Source organism: Bufo bufo, chromosome 3, assembly GCF_905171765.1.
Source record: "Bufo bufo chromosome 3, aBufBuf1.1, whole genome shotgun sequence".
NCBI classification, from domain to species: domain Eukaryota; kingdom Metazoa; phylum Chordata; class Amphibia; order Anura; family Bufonidae; genus Bufo; species Bufo bufo.
In genome coordinates, this window is record NC_053391.1 from 291,680,963 (window position 1) to 291,699,324 (window position 18,362).

Genomic DNA, 18,362 nt, shown 5'->3' on the forward strand with positions numbered 1-18,362 from the left:
TTGGTGTTTTCTTTTTTTCACGTGGTATCGAGTATCGCAATACTTTTTTATGGTATCGAAATCAAGTGGTATCGTGACAACCCTAGGTAAGACATGTGTTTTTTTAAAAAAAAAAATTTATTATACCGTAATTATATCTATTTTAAATTTGGCGACAGAATTTTTTAATTTGGCTACTAAATTTTTCAGGTTAGGAGCCAATGGCTCCTTGATATTTTTTTTGTCTGGAGCCCTGTTCTAAAGCACCTAGGAGAGAGCAAGTTCAGCTGCCTATTTCTTTAGCACAAAAGCAAATTCCATTAATAAATTGTATTACAAAAATATTTTTGGGATATTTACATTTTTAAATAAAGTTGTTTAAAAGCTTAGTTATTCTTTAAAAAAAAAAAAAAAACACTTAGGCCTCTTTCACACAGGTGTGTGTGCCCCGTGGTCGTGCTGCGGGCCGTAATGCACGAGCACAGTCCGTGGGGCAACCGCAGCGGATCGCGGACCCATTCACTTGAATGGGTCCGCGATCCGGCTGTTCCGCAAAATGATAGGACATGTTCTATCTTTTTGCGGAACGGAGGTACGGGACGAAACCCCATAGAAGCACTCCGTAGTGGTTCAGTTCCGCACCATTCCGCATCTCCGGATTCGCGGACCCATTGAAGTGAATAGGTCCACATCCGTGATGCGGAATGCCCACGGAACGGCACCCGTGTATTGCGGATCCGCAAATGCGGTCCGCAATATGGCAACGGGGCGCACACGCCCGTGTGAAAGAGGCCTTAGTCCTAGAAATGAATTGGATTTTTGAAAACTCTCAGTCAAGGTTGCTTTTTTCAAATGACTTCTTGCGTACATGTGAAAGGTAGAATTACATATGATCTGTACATTTACACTTTTTAAACTTTTTCCACCATCCCAAATAGATCTTTACAAGAATATTTTAGAATCAACACTTTCTACATCAGGGATCGATACAGTCAAGTTGTATCCAATTCTCCTGTCATCTGGGCTTCCTCGGGAAACTTTAGGGCAGATTTGGGCAATGGCAAATAAGACAACTCCTGGAAAACTAACAAAAGAAGAACTGTATATTGTCCTTGCTATGATTGGAATTGCACAGGTAACTATTATCAGCATCTCTTGTTTTGGTTGACTTTTGAGGTGGACAGAAAAGAATAGCACTGCATGCAGCTTAATTTTTTACATCAAAACAACAGAGCCTGACAGATCCCAGTTTGAGTCAGTTAGGTGTGTCTGGCTGTACAGGGAGTGCAGAATTATTAGGAAAGTTGTATTTTTGAGGATTAATTTTATTATTGAACAACCATGTTCTCAATGAACCCAAAAAACTCATTAATATCAAATATCAATATTTTTGGAAGTAGTTTTTAGTTTGTTTTTAGTTTTAGCTATTTTAGGGGGATATCTGTGTGTGCAGGTGACTATTACTGTGCATAATTATTAGGCAACTTAAAAAACAAATATATACCCATTTCAATTATTTATTTTTACCAGTGAAACCAATATAACATCTCAACATTCACAAATATACATTTCTGACATTCAAAAACAAAACAAAAACAAATCAGTGACCAATATAGCCACCTTTCTTTGCAAGGACACTCAAAAGCCTGCCATCCATGGATTCTGTCAGTGTTTTGATCTGTTCACCATCAACATTGCGTGCAGCAGCAACCACAGCCTCCCAGACACTGTTCAGAGAGGTGTACTGTTTTCCCTCCTTGTAAATCTCACATTTGATGATGGACCACAGGTTCTCAATGGGGTTCACATCAGGTGAACAAGGAGGCCATGTCATTAGATTTTCTTATTTTATACCCTTTCTTGCCAGCCACGCTGTGGAGTACTTGGACGCGTGTGATGGAGCATTGTCCTGCATGAAAATCATGTTTTTCTTGAAGGATGCAGACTTCTTCCTGTACCACTGCTTGAAGAAGGTGTCTTCCAGAAACTGGCAGTAGGACTGGGAGTTGAGCTTGACTCCATCCTCAACCCGAAAAGGCCCCACAAGCTCATCTTTGATGATACCAGCCCAAACCAGTACTCCACCTCCACCTTGCTGGCGTCTGAGTCGGACTGGAGCTCTCTGCCCTTTACCAATCCAGCCACGGGCCCATCCATCTGGCCCATCAAGACTCACTCTCATTTCATCAGTCCATAAAACCTTAGAAAAATCAGTCTTGAGATATTTCTTGGCCCAGTCTTGACGTTTCAGCTTGTGTGTCTTGTTCAGTGGTGGTCGTCTTTCAGCCTTTCTTACCTTGGCCATGTCTCTGAGTATTGCACACCTTGTGCTTTTGGGCACTCCAGTGATGTTGCAGCTCTGAAATATGGCCAAACTGGTGGCAAGTGGCATCTTGGCAGCTGCACGCTTGACTTTTCTCAGTTCATGGGCAGTTATTTTGCGCCTTTGTCATCAGATTGAATAGGTAATGTAATCCAAGTGTTCACTGCAAGCAGCCAGCACATTATCTTTTAATTCTATGCCTATGGAGGGGACTTGTTGCTCTGCATGAGAACCAATGTAAAGATATATAAAAAATTGATCAGCGCAGAATTGTTAATGGATGCTATCTTTCATTTATTATTTTTTTTACAAGCAGAGGGGAGACTGTGCCTTGAACGTGGATATGCTGAATCAGTTTACACGTGCACCTATACCAAATTTAAGTAGCTTTCCACCAACTTTTCCAAGCACCATGAATCCACTGCACGTAGCACCATCAAGGCCTTCTGTGGCTAAACCTGTTGAAATTAGCCAGCCAACACTGAAAAGTACATCAAGTGCTTTGGGCGATATTGCAAAGCAGGCTTTCATGCCATCCTCGTTCGCTCAACCGGTAAGTTCCAATTTAACCTCTTGCTTCATGTATGGTGCACATTAACCTCTTCAGGACACATGACGTACCGGTACGGCATGTTGTCCTGGAACTTTATTACGTACCAGTACATCATGTATAGTTCCGATCACCGGCGGGCGGTGATCGGAACCCGGTGCCTGCTTAAATCATTGAGCAGGCACCTTGGCTAAATGCGCCGCAGCAAACCGCAGGTCAATTCAGACCTGCGGTTTGCAGCGGTTTCGGAAGTTTCTGACAGACCGCGGGGGATCAGAAACTTCAAATAACCTTTATTTTAATGTTTAACCCCCCCCCCGCTGCCCTCTTTGTTATCTGCCGGCGAGCGCAGGGGAGGGGGGTGCTTAGGGGGGCGGGAAGGCATGCGATCATTCGCCCGCCCCCTCTCTCAGGATAGCCGAGCGGTTTGCAGAGCCCCCTCCCTCCCCATCACCCACTGCTCTGCTGTGGCAGTGAGTGATGGTTACCATGACAACCGGACGCCTTCACAGACGTCCAGCTGTCAATGGTACTGATTAGACTTCTGCTAAAGGCGGAAGTCTAATTAGACTTTGTAAAGTGAAAATACAGTACAGTACACTATATAGTGTACTGTATTATACAGACATCAGACCCACTGGATCTTCAAAAACAAAGTGGGTCTGGGTCTAATTTTTTTTTTTTAAAGTGATAAAAATCTAAAAACACAATTATCATTGATTAAAAAAAATAAAATTCCCTACACATGTTTTTTATATCACCGTGTCCGTAACGACCTGATCTATAAAACGGTCATGTTACTTTACCCGCACGGTGAACGCCATAAAAAACTATGATGAAATTGAAATTTTGCACACCTTACTTCCCAAAAAAGGAATAGTACCAATCAAACCGTCACCTCATCCCACAAAGAATGAGACCCTACGTAAAATAATCGCCCAAAAACTGAAAAAACTGGCTCTCAGAATATGGAGACACTAAAACATGATTATTATTTTTTTGTTTCAAAAATGAAATAATTGTGTAAAACTTACATAAATAAAAAAAAGTATACATATTGGGTATCGCCGCGTCTGTAATAACCCGCTCTATAAAAATATCACATGACCTAACCCCTCAGGTGAATACCGTAAAAAAAAAAACGGTGTAAAAAAAGCAATTTTTTTGTCACCTTACATCACAAAAGGTGTAATAGCAAGCGATCAAAAAGTCATATGCACCCCAAAATAGTGCCAATCAAACAGTCATCTCATCCCGCAAAAATCATACCCTACCCAAGATATTTGCCCAAAAACTGAAAAAACTATGGCTCTCAGACTATGGAGACACTAAAACATGATTTTTTTTGTTTAAAAAAAATGAAATCATTGTGTAAATCTTACATAAATAAGAAAAAGTATACATATTAGGTATCGCCGCGTCCGTGACAACCTGCTCTATAAAAATATTACATGATCTAACCCAGGGCTCGACAAATCCCAGGCGCCAGGTCGCCATGGCGACCAGGAATTTAGTCCTGGCGCTTGGGTATTTGTCAGCCCGTTTTCAAAGGTGCCCGGGCGATGGGTGCGGAGCTGCCGTTCTGTCCGGAGGCAGCACCGTTTGAAACAGCTCCGTCACAGCACACAATAGCAGAGACGCTGGCAGCAGGGAGGGGAGGGGCTCGGGAGGAGTGTAATCTGATCCTAGAGTGTAAGCTGCTTCTGCCAGCCCCTCCCCGCCCACCAACCAATCAGAGCTGAGGCAAGGCAAGCACTAGCAGCTCTGAGTCACTGACACAAGTACAGGGAGTCTAAGTAAGAAAGAATCGAATGAGTCACAGGTTAAAAGAATCTAAAGATCCGACTTAGTTAGTGACTCATTCGATTCTTTGAGTTAAAAGGGCTTCTGTCACCCCACTAAAGTGATATTTTTTTTTGGGGCTAGTTAAATTAGTTATATAGCGATATATGAAAATATAATTGTGTTACTTACATTGATCCAGCAGTTTATTCAAAAAACGAAGTTTTATCATATGCAAATTCGGTCTCTACCAGCAAGTAGGGCGGCTACTTGCTGGTAGCTGCTGCAGAAATCCGCCCCCTCCTCTTGTTGATTGACAGGGCCAGCCGGGATCTCCTCCTCCGGCCAGCCCTGTCGGCATTTCAAAAATCGCGCGCCTGTGTTGATTCGGCGCAGGCGCTCTGAGATGAGGAGGCTCGTCTCCTCAGTGCGCCTGCGCCGATGACATCACCGAAATAGAAGACGTCATCGGCGCAGGCGCACTGAGGGAGTTCTGAGGAGACGAGCCTCCTCATCTCAGAGCGCCTGCGCCGAATCAACACAGGCGCGCGATTTTTGAAATGCCGACAGGGCTGGCCGGAGGAGGAGATCCCGGCTGGCCCTGTCAATCAACAAGAGGAGGGGGCGGATTTCTGCAGCAGCTACCAGCAAGTAGCCGCCCTACTTGCTGGTAGAGACCGAATTTGCATATGATAAAACTTCGTTTTTTGAATAAACTGCTGGATCAATGTAAGTAACACAATTATATTTTCATATATCGCTATATAACTAATTTAACTAGCCCCAAAAAAAAATATCACTTTAGTGGGGTGACAGAAGCCCTTTAAAAGAACAGGTTACACTGAGGCTGTGCTGATGCTTTTGCAGCAGTGATAAGACAGTGACAGGACACAGTTTAGATTACAGTGTGAATTAACCCTTTAGGATCAAATTGGCTTCTCAAGGAGATCTATATGTTAAAGGCATCCCTTCTTCTGTCTCATTCAGTAGCTATAGAACTAAGGCTACTTTCACACTTGCGGCAGGATGGATCTGGCAGGCGGTTCACCCTGTCAGATCCGTCCTTCCGCTGTTTCGCCGGACCGCAGCTCTGTCCCCATTGACTATAATGGGGGCAGAGCTCTGGCGCAGCACGGCAGTGCATGGTAAAAGTACTGCATGTCCAACTTTTTAGTCCGGCGGCCTCTCACCGCGAACTGCCATGCTGCGCCGGAGCTCCACCCCCGTCCCCATTATAGTCAATAGGGTCCGGGGACAGAGCGGCGGTATATGTAACATGGTATACAGCATTATTGGGGGGGCTCTATGGAGAAGTGGGGGGGAAGCACTATGGGGGCACCTACTGGGGGCTTTATGACGCGGCTCCGCCTGGCTCCTAACTTTTTTAGCTGGCTCCTAGATTCCAAGGAAATTTGTCAAGCCCTGATCTAACCTGTCAGATGAATGTTGTAAATAACAAAAAAATAAAAACTGTGGCAAAACAGCTATTTCTTGTTACCTTGCCTCACAAAAGTGTAATATAGAGCAACCAAAAATCATATGTACCCTAAACTAGTACCAACAATACTGCCACCCTATCCCGTAGTTTTTAAAATGGGGTCACTTTTTTGGAGTTTCTACTCTAGGGGTGCATCAGGGGGGCTTCAAATGGGACATGGTGTAAAAAAAACGGTCCAGCAAAATCTGCCTTCCAAAACTGTATGGCATTCCTTTCCTTCTGCACCCTGCCGTGTGCCCGTACAGCGGTTTACGACAACATATGGGGTGTTTCTGTAAACTACAGAGTCAGAGCCATAAATATTGAGTTTTGTTTGGCTGTTAACACTTGCTTTGTAACTGGAAAAAAATTATTAAAATTGAAAATCTGCCAAAAAAGTGAAATTTTGAAATTGTATCTCTATTTCCCATTAAATCTTGTGGAACACCTAAAGGGTTAACAAAGTTTGTAAAATCAGTTTTGAATATCTTGAGTGGTGTAGTTTCTTAGATGGGGGTCACTTTTATTGAGTTTCTACTCTAGGGGTGCATCAGGGGGGCTTCAAATGGGACATGGTGTCAAAAAAACCACTCCAGCAAAATCTGCCTTCCAAAAACCATACGGCGCACCTTTCTCTCTACTCCCTACTGTTTGCCCGTACAGTAGTTTACAGCCACATATGGGGTGTTTCTGCAAACTACAGAATCGGGGCAATAAATATAGCATTTTGTTTGGCTGTTAACCCTTGCTTTGTTACTGGAAAAAATGGATTAAAATGGAAAATCTGCCAAAAAAGTGAAATTTTGAAATTGTATCTCTATTCCCCATTAAATCTTGTGGAACACCTAAAGGGTTAACAAAGTTTGTAAAATCAGTTTTGAATACCTTGAGGGGTGTAGTTACTTAGATGGGGTCACTTATGGAGTTTCTACTCTAGGGGTGCATCAGGGGGGCTTCAAATGGGACATGGTGTAAATAAACCAGTCCGGCAAAATCTGCCTTCCAAAAACCATACGGCGCTTTGTTACTGGAAAAAATTTATTAAAATTTAAAATTTGCCAAAAAATCCAAATTCTGAAATTTTATCACCATTTGCCATTAACTCTTGTGGAATACCTAAAGGGTTAACGATGTTTGTAAAATCAGTTTTGAATACCTCGAGGGGTGTAGTTTCTAGAATGGGGTCATTTTTAGGTGGTTTCTATTATGTAAGCCTCACAAAATGACTTCAGACCTGAACTGGTCCCTAAAAAGTGGGTTTTTGAAAATTTCTGAAAAATTTCAAGATTTGCTTCTAAACTTCTAAGCCTTGTAACATCCCCCAAAAATAAAATATCATTCCCAAATTGATCCAAACATGAAGTAGACATATGGGGAATGTAAAGTAATAACTATTTTCTCGTGCATGGCATTGGGGGACACAGCACCATGGGTATACGTCCAACTACCACTAGGAGGCACTAGACACAAAAAGTGTTGGCTCCTCCCAGGTGGGCTATACCCTCTCCACAGGCACGAGGCTATTCAATTTTAGTCTAGTGTCCGTAGGAGGCAGACCTGCCCTGCTTCTTTTGCAGGTCCTGCTGTTTTTTTATTTTTATTATTTTTTTTTCTCTCTTCTGCAGGTCTCGGTGATCTCCACCGTTATACCTGCTGCAGGCTGGGGCTCCATCGTGTTCCACTTTAGTTGCCCCCCCCCCCTGCAGGCACATACTTCGGTACCATCGCCGGTCAGCCATTCCCCACAGACTGTATCCGCAGTGGCTTGCCGGCATTCTCACTGTTCCCGTGTTGAGTCTGCCGAAGGGGTGACCCTGCGGCGCCCGAAGACATCGGATGGTGAGTATATCGGACGGTGAGTATATTCCCCTGTCCCGGTGTCCCTGCCCCAGGGTTAGGTTCCCTCCTGTGGCCAGGGGGGTGGGATCCACCTTAGCTGGGGGTCCTGGGAAGCCTCCATCTTGCTCCAAGCCAACCCCCCCCCCCTTTTTTTTTCTTGGTGGGGGGGTTATATTCTTGTTTCCCCTCCTTTCTCTTCCCCCTTGGTTGGTTGGTTTTTCTCTCCTCCTTGGCCACACAGTCTTCTCCCCGGCCTTCCCCGCTACTTTAGTCCCCGGCTTCTGCCGGGACTAGGCCTCATCTTCCATGGCCCGTTCTCGGCTCCCAGGTGCTCAGTTTGCCCTGATCCGCCCATCCCCAGGCGTCGCTTCTCCCCCCTACCGTCCTCACCTAGTTTTGTGGGTCCGGAGGGCCCTCGGTCGGCCGCGATTCGCCCCGCCCCCCTCGCTCCATTCCCGGCCGCCTCATAAATCGAGGCCCCGGCTTTTGGGCCTGCTAGGCCGCGATCTTCCCGGCCACTCCTCCTTGCTTCCCGGGCTTTTCTGACCCTGGCCTGCCCTCGGGAGGGGCTATCTCCTCCACCCTTTCTTGGTCTAACATGGGTTTTCTGTTGGAGGGGGTGGCTACCCCCCCCCCCCCCCGCCCTCAATTGGTTTATTTCTCCTGCAGCCCTCCTGACCACCTTTTATAGCTGCTGCAGCACCTCTTTGGGGAACATGGCATCCGGGTCCAGATAAGACAGCCTCTGCTGGCTGCTCTATGAGGGTCTCCTCTCCCAGCCTCTCCTTGGATCGCCACTTGTTTTCACGTGCGGCCGCTGTCTACGAAGGCTGCCATGCGGTCAGCCTGTCCCTGCTTGTGTCCAGTACCTCTTCCCAGACCCCATCGCGTTCCCTGACCAATCCTTCTGTGTAGGTCCCCCCCCTGAATGGGCTCCCTCCCTGTCAAAGCCATGGGAACCTTGTCCGACTCTCCCAATCCATGGCGGAGTCGCTGGACCGCTACCTACCCAAATTGCGGCCACCTCTGCCCTACCAGGGTCCTCCTTGCAGATGGGGCACGCTCAGATACCGGGTCCGGCAAGGGGTAGCTCACAGTAAAACCTTGGGTGGTCTCAACAGGGTTCCACCCCTCCTCGGCATCCTCGGGTCCTCCCCAGGACAGGCCTGAGGCTGGTGACGAATCCTTTCCTGTCACCCCATCCGTTGCCTCTGGGGACACCTCTGCACCGATTCCTTCGAAACAGAGCATCAGGCGGTCTTCCTCCATACAGAAGCCCTCTGGGAGGTCAAGACTAACGTGCACGGAGGAACCTCTCCTACCCAGGGTTGGTATCCCCTCTAGTGGATTTTCGGATGGTGCTCCCATGACTGCACAGGTATTCAACCGCACAGGTAAGGCAGCCGTCCCCGTGTTTAGCATACTGAGCCACCTACATGGTGTCTCTGGTACGTATGCCTTCTCCTTAACAGGGGGGTACCTGCACCACTGCCAAAGGCTGTACCTGACAAGCCTTCCTGGTTCCCCTATACCAGGGGCTATGCTCTACACATTTGAGTGTTTCCACAGGGTCCCCATCCTGGTGCTGGTGTTCGCCACTCTACCTCATTACAGGGGGTTCCTGTTCTAGGCAAGCTGTTAGCTCAGGCAAACGCCTTCTGTAGGTTGGTGAGTAAAAAGCAATTATATCTGTCTGTTTCCAGCCGCCTTGCTCCTTTCATAGGTAGAGTACCTACACCTACTCCAGATGCTGAAGCCATTACTCCTGGCTGGCTCTATGGTGTTCCATGCGGCACTATTTCTCCCTTCCGGGCGAGATATACAGACTGCCTTCAATTGCCGTAGCAATTGCACCTGTCTGTTCCCAGCCACTTTGCTCCCATCATAGGTAGAGTACCTACACCATCTCCAGATGCTGTAGCCAATACCCCTGGCGGGCTCTATTGTGTTCCATGCGGCAACATTTCTCCCTACGGGCGAGATATAGAGGCCACTTTCAATTGCCGTAGAATTGCCCCTGTCTGGTTCTAGTGGGCACCAAGCTGCCACCTTGATCCCTTCATAGGTAGAGTACCTGCACCATCTCCGGATGCTGTAGCCGTTACTCCTGTCTGGCTTTATGGTGTACCATGTGGCATTTTCTCTCCCTTACCGGACGAGATATTAGGGCCTCCTCCAATTGCCGTGGCCATTGCACCTACCTCATCATAGTGTACACCAAACAGCCATCTTACTCCCTTCATAGGTAGAGTTCCTGCACCGTCTCTAATGCTGCAGCCGTTACACCTGTCTGGCTCTATGGTGTACTATGCGGCCCTGTTTCCCTTTTTTTCAGGCGAAATAGAGGGCCTCCTTCAGTTGTCATTGCACCTACCTGATTGTAGTGTGCACCTGTCTTTTTCTTTGATTATTAGAACCCATAAAGGGAACAGCCTTGTGGTCCTCTTGGGATTCGGGTCTCTCTTCCCATCCTCCCACGCCAAGTACCTGGTATTGAGTGGTTCAGTGCTACGGTTTGCAATTCTGACGTATGGTCTCCTTCGGGAGGGACCTCCTCCTTTTGTAGAACCTTTCCTCCTTAGGCTGTTTGGAGTACTCTCCTTCTACTCCCATGTCTCTCAGTCCAGTGTGTCCCTGCTGAGATTTCCTGGGCCTGTATCTGGTTCCTTTTTTCCCTGATACTTCATATGCCCAGAGTTTTCTCTGGTCTTACGCTTCTCAGTGATATCTTGTTTTCAAAGGCTCGCGCCTCGTCTCCTGTTTTTGGGACGCAGGTCTTATCATTCTCTTTTCCTGGCCTTTACCTACAACCCCCTCCTTCCCCAAGGATTGGCGGTTTCCTCTAGCAGCCTTGGGTTTTCACCTTTCAATAGGGTGCTTAACTTGCGGTGAGAGGAGACCTGCTCCCTTCACATGTGAGCCTTGCTTATGGCTTTCCTCACTCGTTTGGCCTCCAGTGCTTCCCTGTTTCCTTTCTCCCCTGACCTGTCAGGGGTTGGCCACAGTTTTTTTTCGCTCTTTGGGTCTGAGACAATTTAGAGCGTTAGGTAGTTCCAACACGCGGTGCTGTCCTAATTTTTTTTCTCCAGCCCTTGGCTGAGCTCGGTGTTCCCTTTTGCCTTCTTGCAATTTGGATTTTTTTCCAGGCATTTGTCCTGGGATGTTGGCAGTCTTCACTGCTTCTTCCTTGAGGTTTCTTCCTGGTTATGGAACCTCTTGCCCATTCCGTGTTTTTTCCTGTTGGGTCACATGGTTTTCCTGCACCTGTTATGCCCAACTGGTGGCATGGCTGTTCTTTTCCCACCCTCGGGGACTGCTTTGGGACGTCCCATGGTGCTGTGTCCCCCAATGCCATGCACGAGAAAATTGGATTTTTTTGTACTCACTGTAAAATCCTTTTCTCGTAGTAGGCATTGGGGGACACAGATCCCACCCTATGTTTTTACTTCCTCTTCTCCGGGCTGGTCTCTTGATCTTTCCCGGTACAGGAGTTGTTGGTTCCTTGCTTTTCTTTTCTCTCCTACTGCTTTTGGTAGAAACTGAATAGCCTCGTGCCTGTGGAGAGGGTATAGCCCACCTGGGATAGCCCCACTTTAATTTACCAGTTTCATAAAGTACAATATGTGACTAAAAAACAATCTCAGAATGGCCTGGATAAGTCAAAGCGTTTTAAAATTATCACCACTTAAAGTGACACTGGTCAGATTTGCAAAAAATGGCCTGGTCCTTAAGGTGAAATAAGGCTGTGTCCTAAAGGGGTTATCCAATCCCTATAATGCCCCCCAAAATGCCCCTCATACCAGTTATACTTACCCTGCTCCCTGCCACCCACATTGCTTCTGATGGCCATTAGCAGGGACAAGCCTACCTAGTGGAGATGCATAGGCGGCCATGCGGGCATCAGAAGCGTCGCGGATAACCCTTTTAAAATTTTAACAAGACACTGTTTTGAGAAGCAGTTCAATATCGGTGTTACTTCTCCAAATAATCTTATGTATCAAGCAATTATTGGTAGTGAACCAGCCATGCCTGATGAATGATTGTGAGCAGAGACGAGGGCTGAATTTACATGCAGCAATCATCTCTGCCGTGTGGGACAAGCAATCATTGCAGTGATCACTTGTCCCAGTAGAAAATCACTTTTTTGGGTAGCACAATGCTGTTTAGACAGTATGATTTGCTTCACAAGAACAATGATTTTTAGTACTGGAGAATGACACGATCGCCCAGTGAATGTGGGTCTACTAGTCAGGGGATCTCCGGCACCTTTTACACAGCCCAGTTATATGGAACCAGCATTTATACACATGCTCATACCTGATAATCTCGGTCCGTGTAAAAGGACCTTTAGGCCTCTTTCACACAACCGTAGGGCTTTTTCAGTGTTTTGCGGTCCGTTTTTCACGGATCCGTTGTTTCGTTTTTTGTTTCCGTTGTGTTTCAGTTTCTGTTCCGTCTTTCTGTTCTGTTTTTCCGTATGGCATATACAGTATACAGTAATTACATAGAAAAAATTGGGCTGGGCATAAAATTTTCAATAGATGGTTCCACAAAAACGGAACGGATATGGAAGACATGCGGATGCATTTCCATATGTGTTCCGTCTTTTTGCGGACCCATTGACTTGAATGGAGCCATGGAACGTGATTTGCGGGCAATAATAGGACATGTTCTATCTTTCGACAGAATGGAAATACGGAAACGGAATGCATACGGAGTACATTCCGTTTTGTTTTGCGGAACCATTGAAACGAATGGTTCCATATACGGAACGCAAAAAACAGCCCGTAAACGGAAAAAAAAAAACGGTCGTGTTAACGAGGCCTTAGTCTGATCCTGCGGTCATCCTCCCTTCTGTCTGCCCTCTACATGCAAGGGGGAGTAAGCAGCAGATTTTGTTGTTTTTGTATAGGATCTTTATACTGTATACAAAGTGATAAGAAATTTTTAATGAAGGCCTCCTGCACACGGCCGTTGTTTGGGTTTCACTTCAATGGGGCTGCAAAAGATGCGAATCAAAAATATAACGTGTCCTATTCTTGTCCGTGCTTTGAGGACAAGAATAGGCATTTATATTGAAGGCTGTCCGTGCCATCCGTGTTTTGCGGATCCACGATTTGCGGACCGCAAAACACACAACGGTCGTGTGCATGAGGCCGAAGACTGATTGCAAAGTTGCTTCATTTTTTATTTTATACACATTGAGATTGGAAAAATAATGGTTGCCATGGTAGATATAGCTTTAAAGGAGTGCTATCTCACAAGTGTCTTTCTTGTTACTTGTATAGCTATTTAAAGCAGATGATGATGATTTCCAAGATTTTCAAGATGCTTCTAAATCTGGATCGATAGACGATTCTTTCTCTGATTTCCAGAGTAATAATGTGAAATCCACCTCTTCTTTTAGCAGGTAAGAAATTTATGTAGTATTTTGAAATTTTAACCTCTTTGTGCCTATTTTTTTAAATCAAAATTATGTCTGGCCAAACTACCAATGACAAGGTGGCTTCCGCAGATGGGAACCTAACGGTATCGGACTTGCCTCTCCTGGACCTAGATAAGCCTACAAAATTCTTTGGCAGTGTAGGATCAAGCTCTAGTAAAGCTGCTTCTAACATGACTATTGTGTTCTACACAGTTGAGTCACATTATTCAGCGCTCCAGACAAAAAAAATATCAAGGAGCCATTGGATCCTAACCTGAAAAATTTAGGAGCCAAATGAAATTTTTAGTTGGCAAATTTAAAATACATATAATTAAGTATAATTTTTTTTTAAATCAGATAATTATTCAGTTATGAAAAATAAACCATGACATATCACAAGTTTTTGTGTCAATTGCTTCATCCAGTACAATACAATGATATTGTTTACAAAACTCAGAGCGACTAACATCCAAATATTTCTTTGTATACAAACCCCAACACAAAACCCCCCATCCCCTGAGTTGAGACATTCGTTAAAAATGTCAACATTTGTCATATATCTAGGGACCAAGTCCCGACCATGCAGTATATAAAACTGATTACAGAGAAGTATAGGCAGTGGCAGACTAATATACCATTTAATAGAAGTAACAACAGGTAAAAACCAGAAAAGTACCCTTATAAGCAGCCTTTAATAACCCCCACTAAAGTCACCCCATAATAACCCTGAGCCCACTATGAAGGGATAACCATGGGCTACAAACTCCCGACTTATCTATCCAAGGACCCCAAATATTTTCAAACTTAAAAAGACATTTACGCTTCATATATATCCCCCTTTCTAGCCTGATAACCACATTCATCCTTGCAGTAAATTCAGAGACGCTCGGGGGAAGCGGCCACATCCACTTAGCAGCTAGAGTTTTACGTGCCTGATGCAGAAGTCTATTAATTCCAACCATGATAAGCCAGACACATTTTAGGATCCAGTGAAAAGCTGGCACTATAAATTTTATTTATCAGATTAATAACACCTGTCCAGTATCTCTGTAATGTTTTGCAGCTCCACAGCATATGGAATATACCAGCCTCTTTCCTCTCTCCTCCCCCCCCCCCCCCACATCTCAGACAAGAAGAATCCGATCTATATTCCAACTTCCATAGAAAAACTGGGGTTCTATCGATCCTATGTAACATAAAAAGTTGTGACAATCTAGCAGCTTCACTGAGGGACAGCGTTGGAGTCAGTGCAAGTACGTCTTCCCATTGGGTATCAGTGATAGGACCGACATCCTCTTCCCATTTCACTTTAATCTTAAGTGGGAATTTTTTTAAATATTCACCTAGGAGTTCTTTATAAGTGCCAGAGATAGCGCCCCTTGCAGAGCCTGATTCTACCAGTTTTGTAAGTATTTGGTGGGAGACAAATCGCACTAAAGACCCTTTAAATTGTGAGCTTAAAGCGTGCCTCTGGAGATATTTATAAAATTCCTCATTAGTTTAATAATTGGAAGGGATTTGACGGGGTTAGATATGTTTTTTTCCAAAATCGACATAGGGGGGCAAAACCCGGACACCCATTTTATCAGTTCCGCAGTCCTCCCAACCTTTCCCAGTGCCCCCCATCCTTTAAAATGCTGCAACTGCGCCGCTAGGAAATAAAGGAAGGGGTTAGGCAAGGCCAATCCACCCATTTCTTTATCGCGTTGTAAAGTTTCATACCTGATTCTATTACATTTATTTTCCCCCCACAGCAACAGACGAAATATCTGTTGTAGCTTATAAAAATGGTGCATGGGTATCCAAACTGGCGAGTTGTGTAGGATATAGAGTAGCTGCGGCATGAAAATCATCTTAAGAAGGTTACCTCTACCTATTACAGAGAGAGGGAGTTTATGCCAAGCATCCGTTTTCATTTTAAATTTCTCCATTAACTGTTGCAGATTATCTGTAATAAACAATTGGGGGTTAACCGAAACATTGATGCCCAGATATTTGAAGGATGAGACCACTTTCAAATTTACATGATCTAAACAGAGAGCTTGCGGAAGGGGGGAATGCGGGAGAATGACAGACTTGTTCCAATTAATATTTAAACCAGATTGTTTCCCGAAGTCTGATATTAAGGAGATAATGGGATAAATGGATGCAGCCAGATCACCTACATATAACAACATATCGTCCGTGTAAAGCGAAACTCTTTCTTCTACATCCCCCCCCTACCCAAGCCTCGAATCATAGGAGTAGAGCGCAGAATGCATGCCCAAAGTTCTATCGCAATGGCAAATAGGAGGGGCGACAAGGGACAACCCTGCCTGATGCCCCTCTCCAATGCCATCGTCAGGGACAGTTTCCCATTAATTCTTAGCCTAGCTCTCGGCTGACTATAAATTAATTTCACCCAACCAATATATACAGGGCCAAACCCCAGCTTTAACATGACTGCCCATAGATAGTCCCACTCGACACTGTCAAAAGCCTTGGCAGCATCAAGTGAAACCACCGCAGGACACCCCTCCCCCCCTGCGCCCACCATCTGGAGATTGAGGAATAGCCGTCTGAGGTTTAAGGACGTGGATCTATCAGGCATAAACCCACACTGGACCTCATGAATAATATGAGATAACAGTCAAAAGTCTATTAGCGAGTACTTTAGCTAACAGTTTTATGTCCACCGTTAAAAGAGATAAGCCTATACAAATCTACCAAAGCAGGGTCCTTGCCCGGTTTGGGAAGTACCACCACAACAGCTTCTCTCATAGAGCTTGGTAATACACCTGCCCTATAAGGCCTCTTTCACACGGGCGTGTCCGGATGCGTCCCGGTGCGTTGCGGCAAACCTTCGCGAGTAGGAACGCAATTGCAGTCAGTTTTGACTGCGATTGTGTTCCTATGTTCAGTTTAACTCACGCATCGCATCCGCGCGGAATACTCGCCCGTGTGAAAGGGGTCTAAGAATCTTTGAAAACAGTTAGAAGGTGTGGAAGCAAAACCTTTTGATGCTTTTTATAAAATTCCCCTGGCAGACCATCCCCACCCGGCGCTTTTTCATTGGGGAGAGATTGCACCACCAATTCTAGTTCTTCTAGTTGAATGTCCCCATCTAGCATTTCCCTCTGTTTCTGACAAACTGGGGCTTTTGGATCTAATGTAAATACCATTCCCTTTGCCCTTGGGTGACCGACAACTAGGGGTGGGCGATATGGCCTAAAATCTATATTGCGATATAATTTGAAGCATGTGCGATTATATATTGCGATTATATTATTTTCTTCTGTATGTATACAAAAAATACAAATGACAAAATTTTTCAAGAAATTTTTAACCCCTTCTACCCCGGGCCTGTTTTCACCTTCCTACCCAGGCCATTTTTTGCAAATCTGACATGTCACTTTATGGGTGATAACTTTAAAACGCTTTTACTTATACAGGCCATTCTGAGATTGTTTTCTGGTCACATATTGTACTTAATGACAGTGGTAAAAATAGGTTAAAAAAAACATTTTTATTCATAAAAAAAATACCAAGTTTGGGAAGTACCACCACAACAGCTTCTCTCATAGAGCTTGGTAATACACCTGCCCTATAAGGCCTCTTTCACACGGGCGTGTCCGGATGCGTCCCGGTGCGTTGCGGCAAACCTTCGCGAGTAGGAACGCAATTGCAGTCAGTTTTGACTGCGATTGTGTTCCTATGTTCAGTTTAACTCACGCATCGCATCCGCGCGGAATACTCGCCCGTGTGAAAGGGGTCTAAGAATCTTTGAAAACAGTTAGAAGGTGTGGAAGCAAAACCTTTTGATGCTTTTTATAAAATTCCCCTGGCAGACCATCCCCACCCGGCGCTTTTTCATTGGGGAGAGATTGCACCACCAATTCTAGTTCTTCTAGTTGAATGTCCCCATCTAGCATTTCCCTCTGTTTCTGACAAACTGGGGCTTTTGGATCTAATGTAAATACCATTCCCTTTGCCCTTGGGTGACCGACAACTAGGGGTGGGCGATATGGCCTAAAATCTATATTGCGATATAATTTGAAGCATGTGCGATTATATATTGCGATTATATTATTTTCTTCTGTATGTATACAAAAAATACAAATGACAAAATTTTTCAAGAAATTTTTAACCCCTTCTACCCCGGGCCTGTTTTCACCTTCCTACCCAGGCCATTTTTTGCAAATCTGACATGTCACTTTATGGGTGATAACTTTAAAACGCTTTTACTTATACAGGCCATTCTGAGATTGTTTTCTGGTCACATATTGTACTTAATGACAGTGGTAAAAATAGGTTAAAAAAAACATTTTTATTCATAAAAAAAATACCAAATTTACCAAAATTTTTAAAAAAATTAGCAAATTTCAATTTCTCTACTTTTATAATAGATAGTAATACCTTCAAAAATAGTAATTACTTTACATTCCCCATATGTCTACTTAATGTTTGGATAATTTTTTAAATGACATTCTATTTTTTGGGGACGTTAGAAGGCTTAGAAGTATGGAAGCAAATCTTGAAATTTTTCGGAAAATTTCCAAAACCCACTTTTTAAGGACCTACCTGTTCAGGGCTGAAGTCACTTTGTGAGGCTTACATAATAGAAACCACCCAAAAATGACCCCATTTTTGAAATTACACCCCTCAAGGTATACAAAACTGATTTTACAAACTTTGTTAAACCCTTTAGGTGTTCCACAAGAATTGATGGAAAATGCACTTTTTTGCCAGATTTTACATTTTAATCCATTTTTTCCAGTAGCAAAGCAAGGGTTAACAGCCAAATAAAACTCAATATTTATTACCCTGATTCTGCGGTTTACAGAAACACCCCACATGTGATCATAAACTGCTGTACGGGCACACGGCAGGGCGCAGAAGGAAAGGAACGCCATATGGTTTTTGGAAGGCAAATTTAGCTAAACTGGTTTTTAGATGCCATGTCCCATTTGAAGCCCCCCTGATGCACCCCTACAGTAGAAACTCAAAA

At 44.6% G+C, this 18,362-nt stretch overlaps 1 protein-coding gene across 1 annotated transcript in view; it reads left to right on the top strand.

Moving 5' to 3' along the window:
* SYNRG (synergin gamma) overlaps window positions 1–18,362 on the top strand; it is a 303,838-nt gene that overhangs the window by 95,063 nt on the left and 190,413 nt on the right. The window contains 3 exon segments of the mRNA XM_040424188.1: window positions 918–1,114; window positions 2,616–2,855; window positions 13,239–13,360. Of these exon segments, the coding sequence (XP_040280122.1) occupies window positions 918–1,114; window positions 2,616–2,855; window positions 13,239–13,360 (559 nt within the window).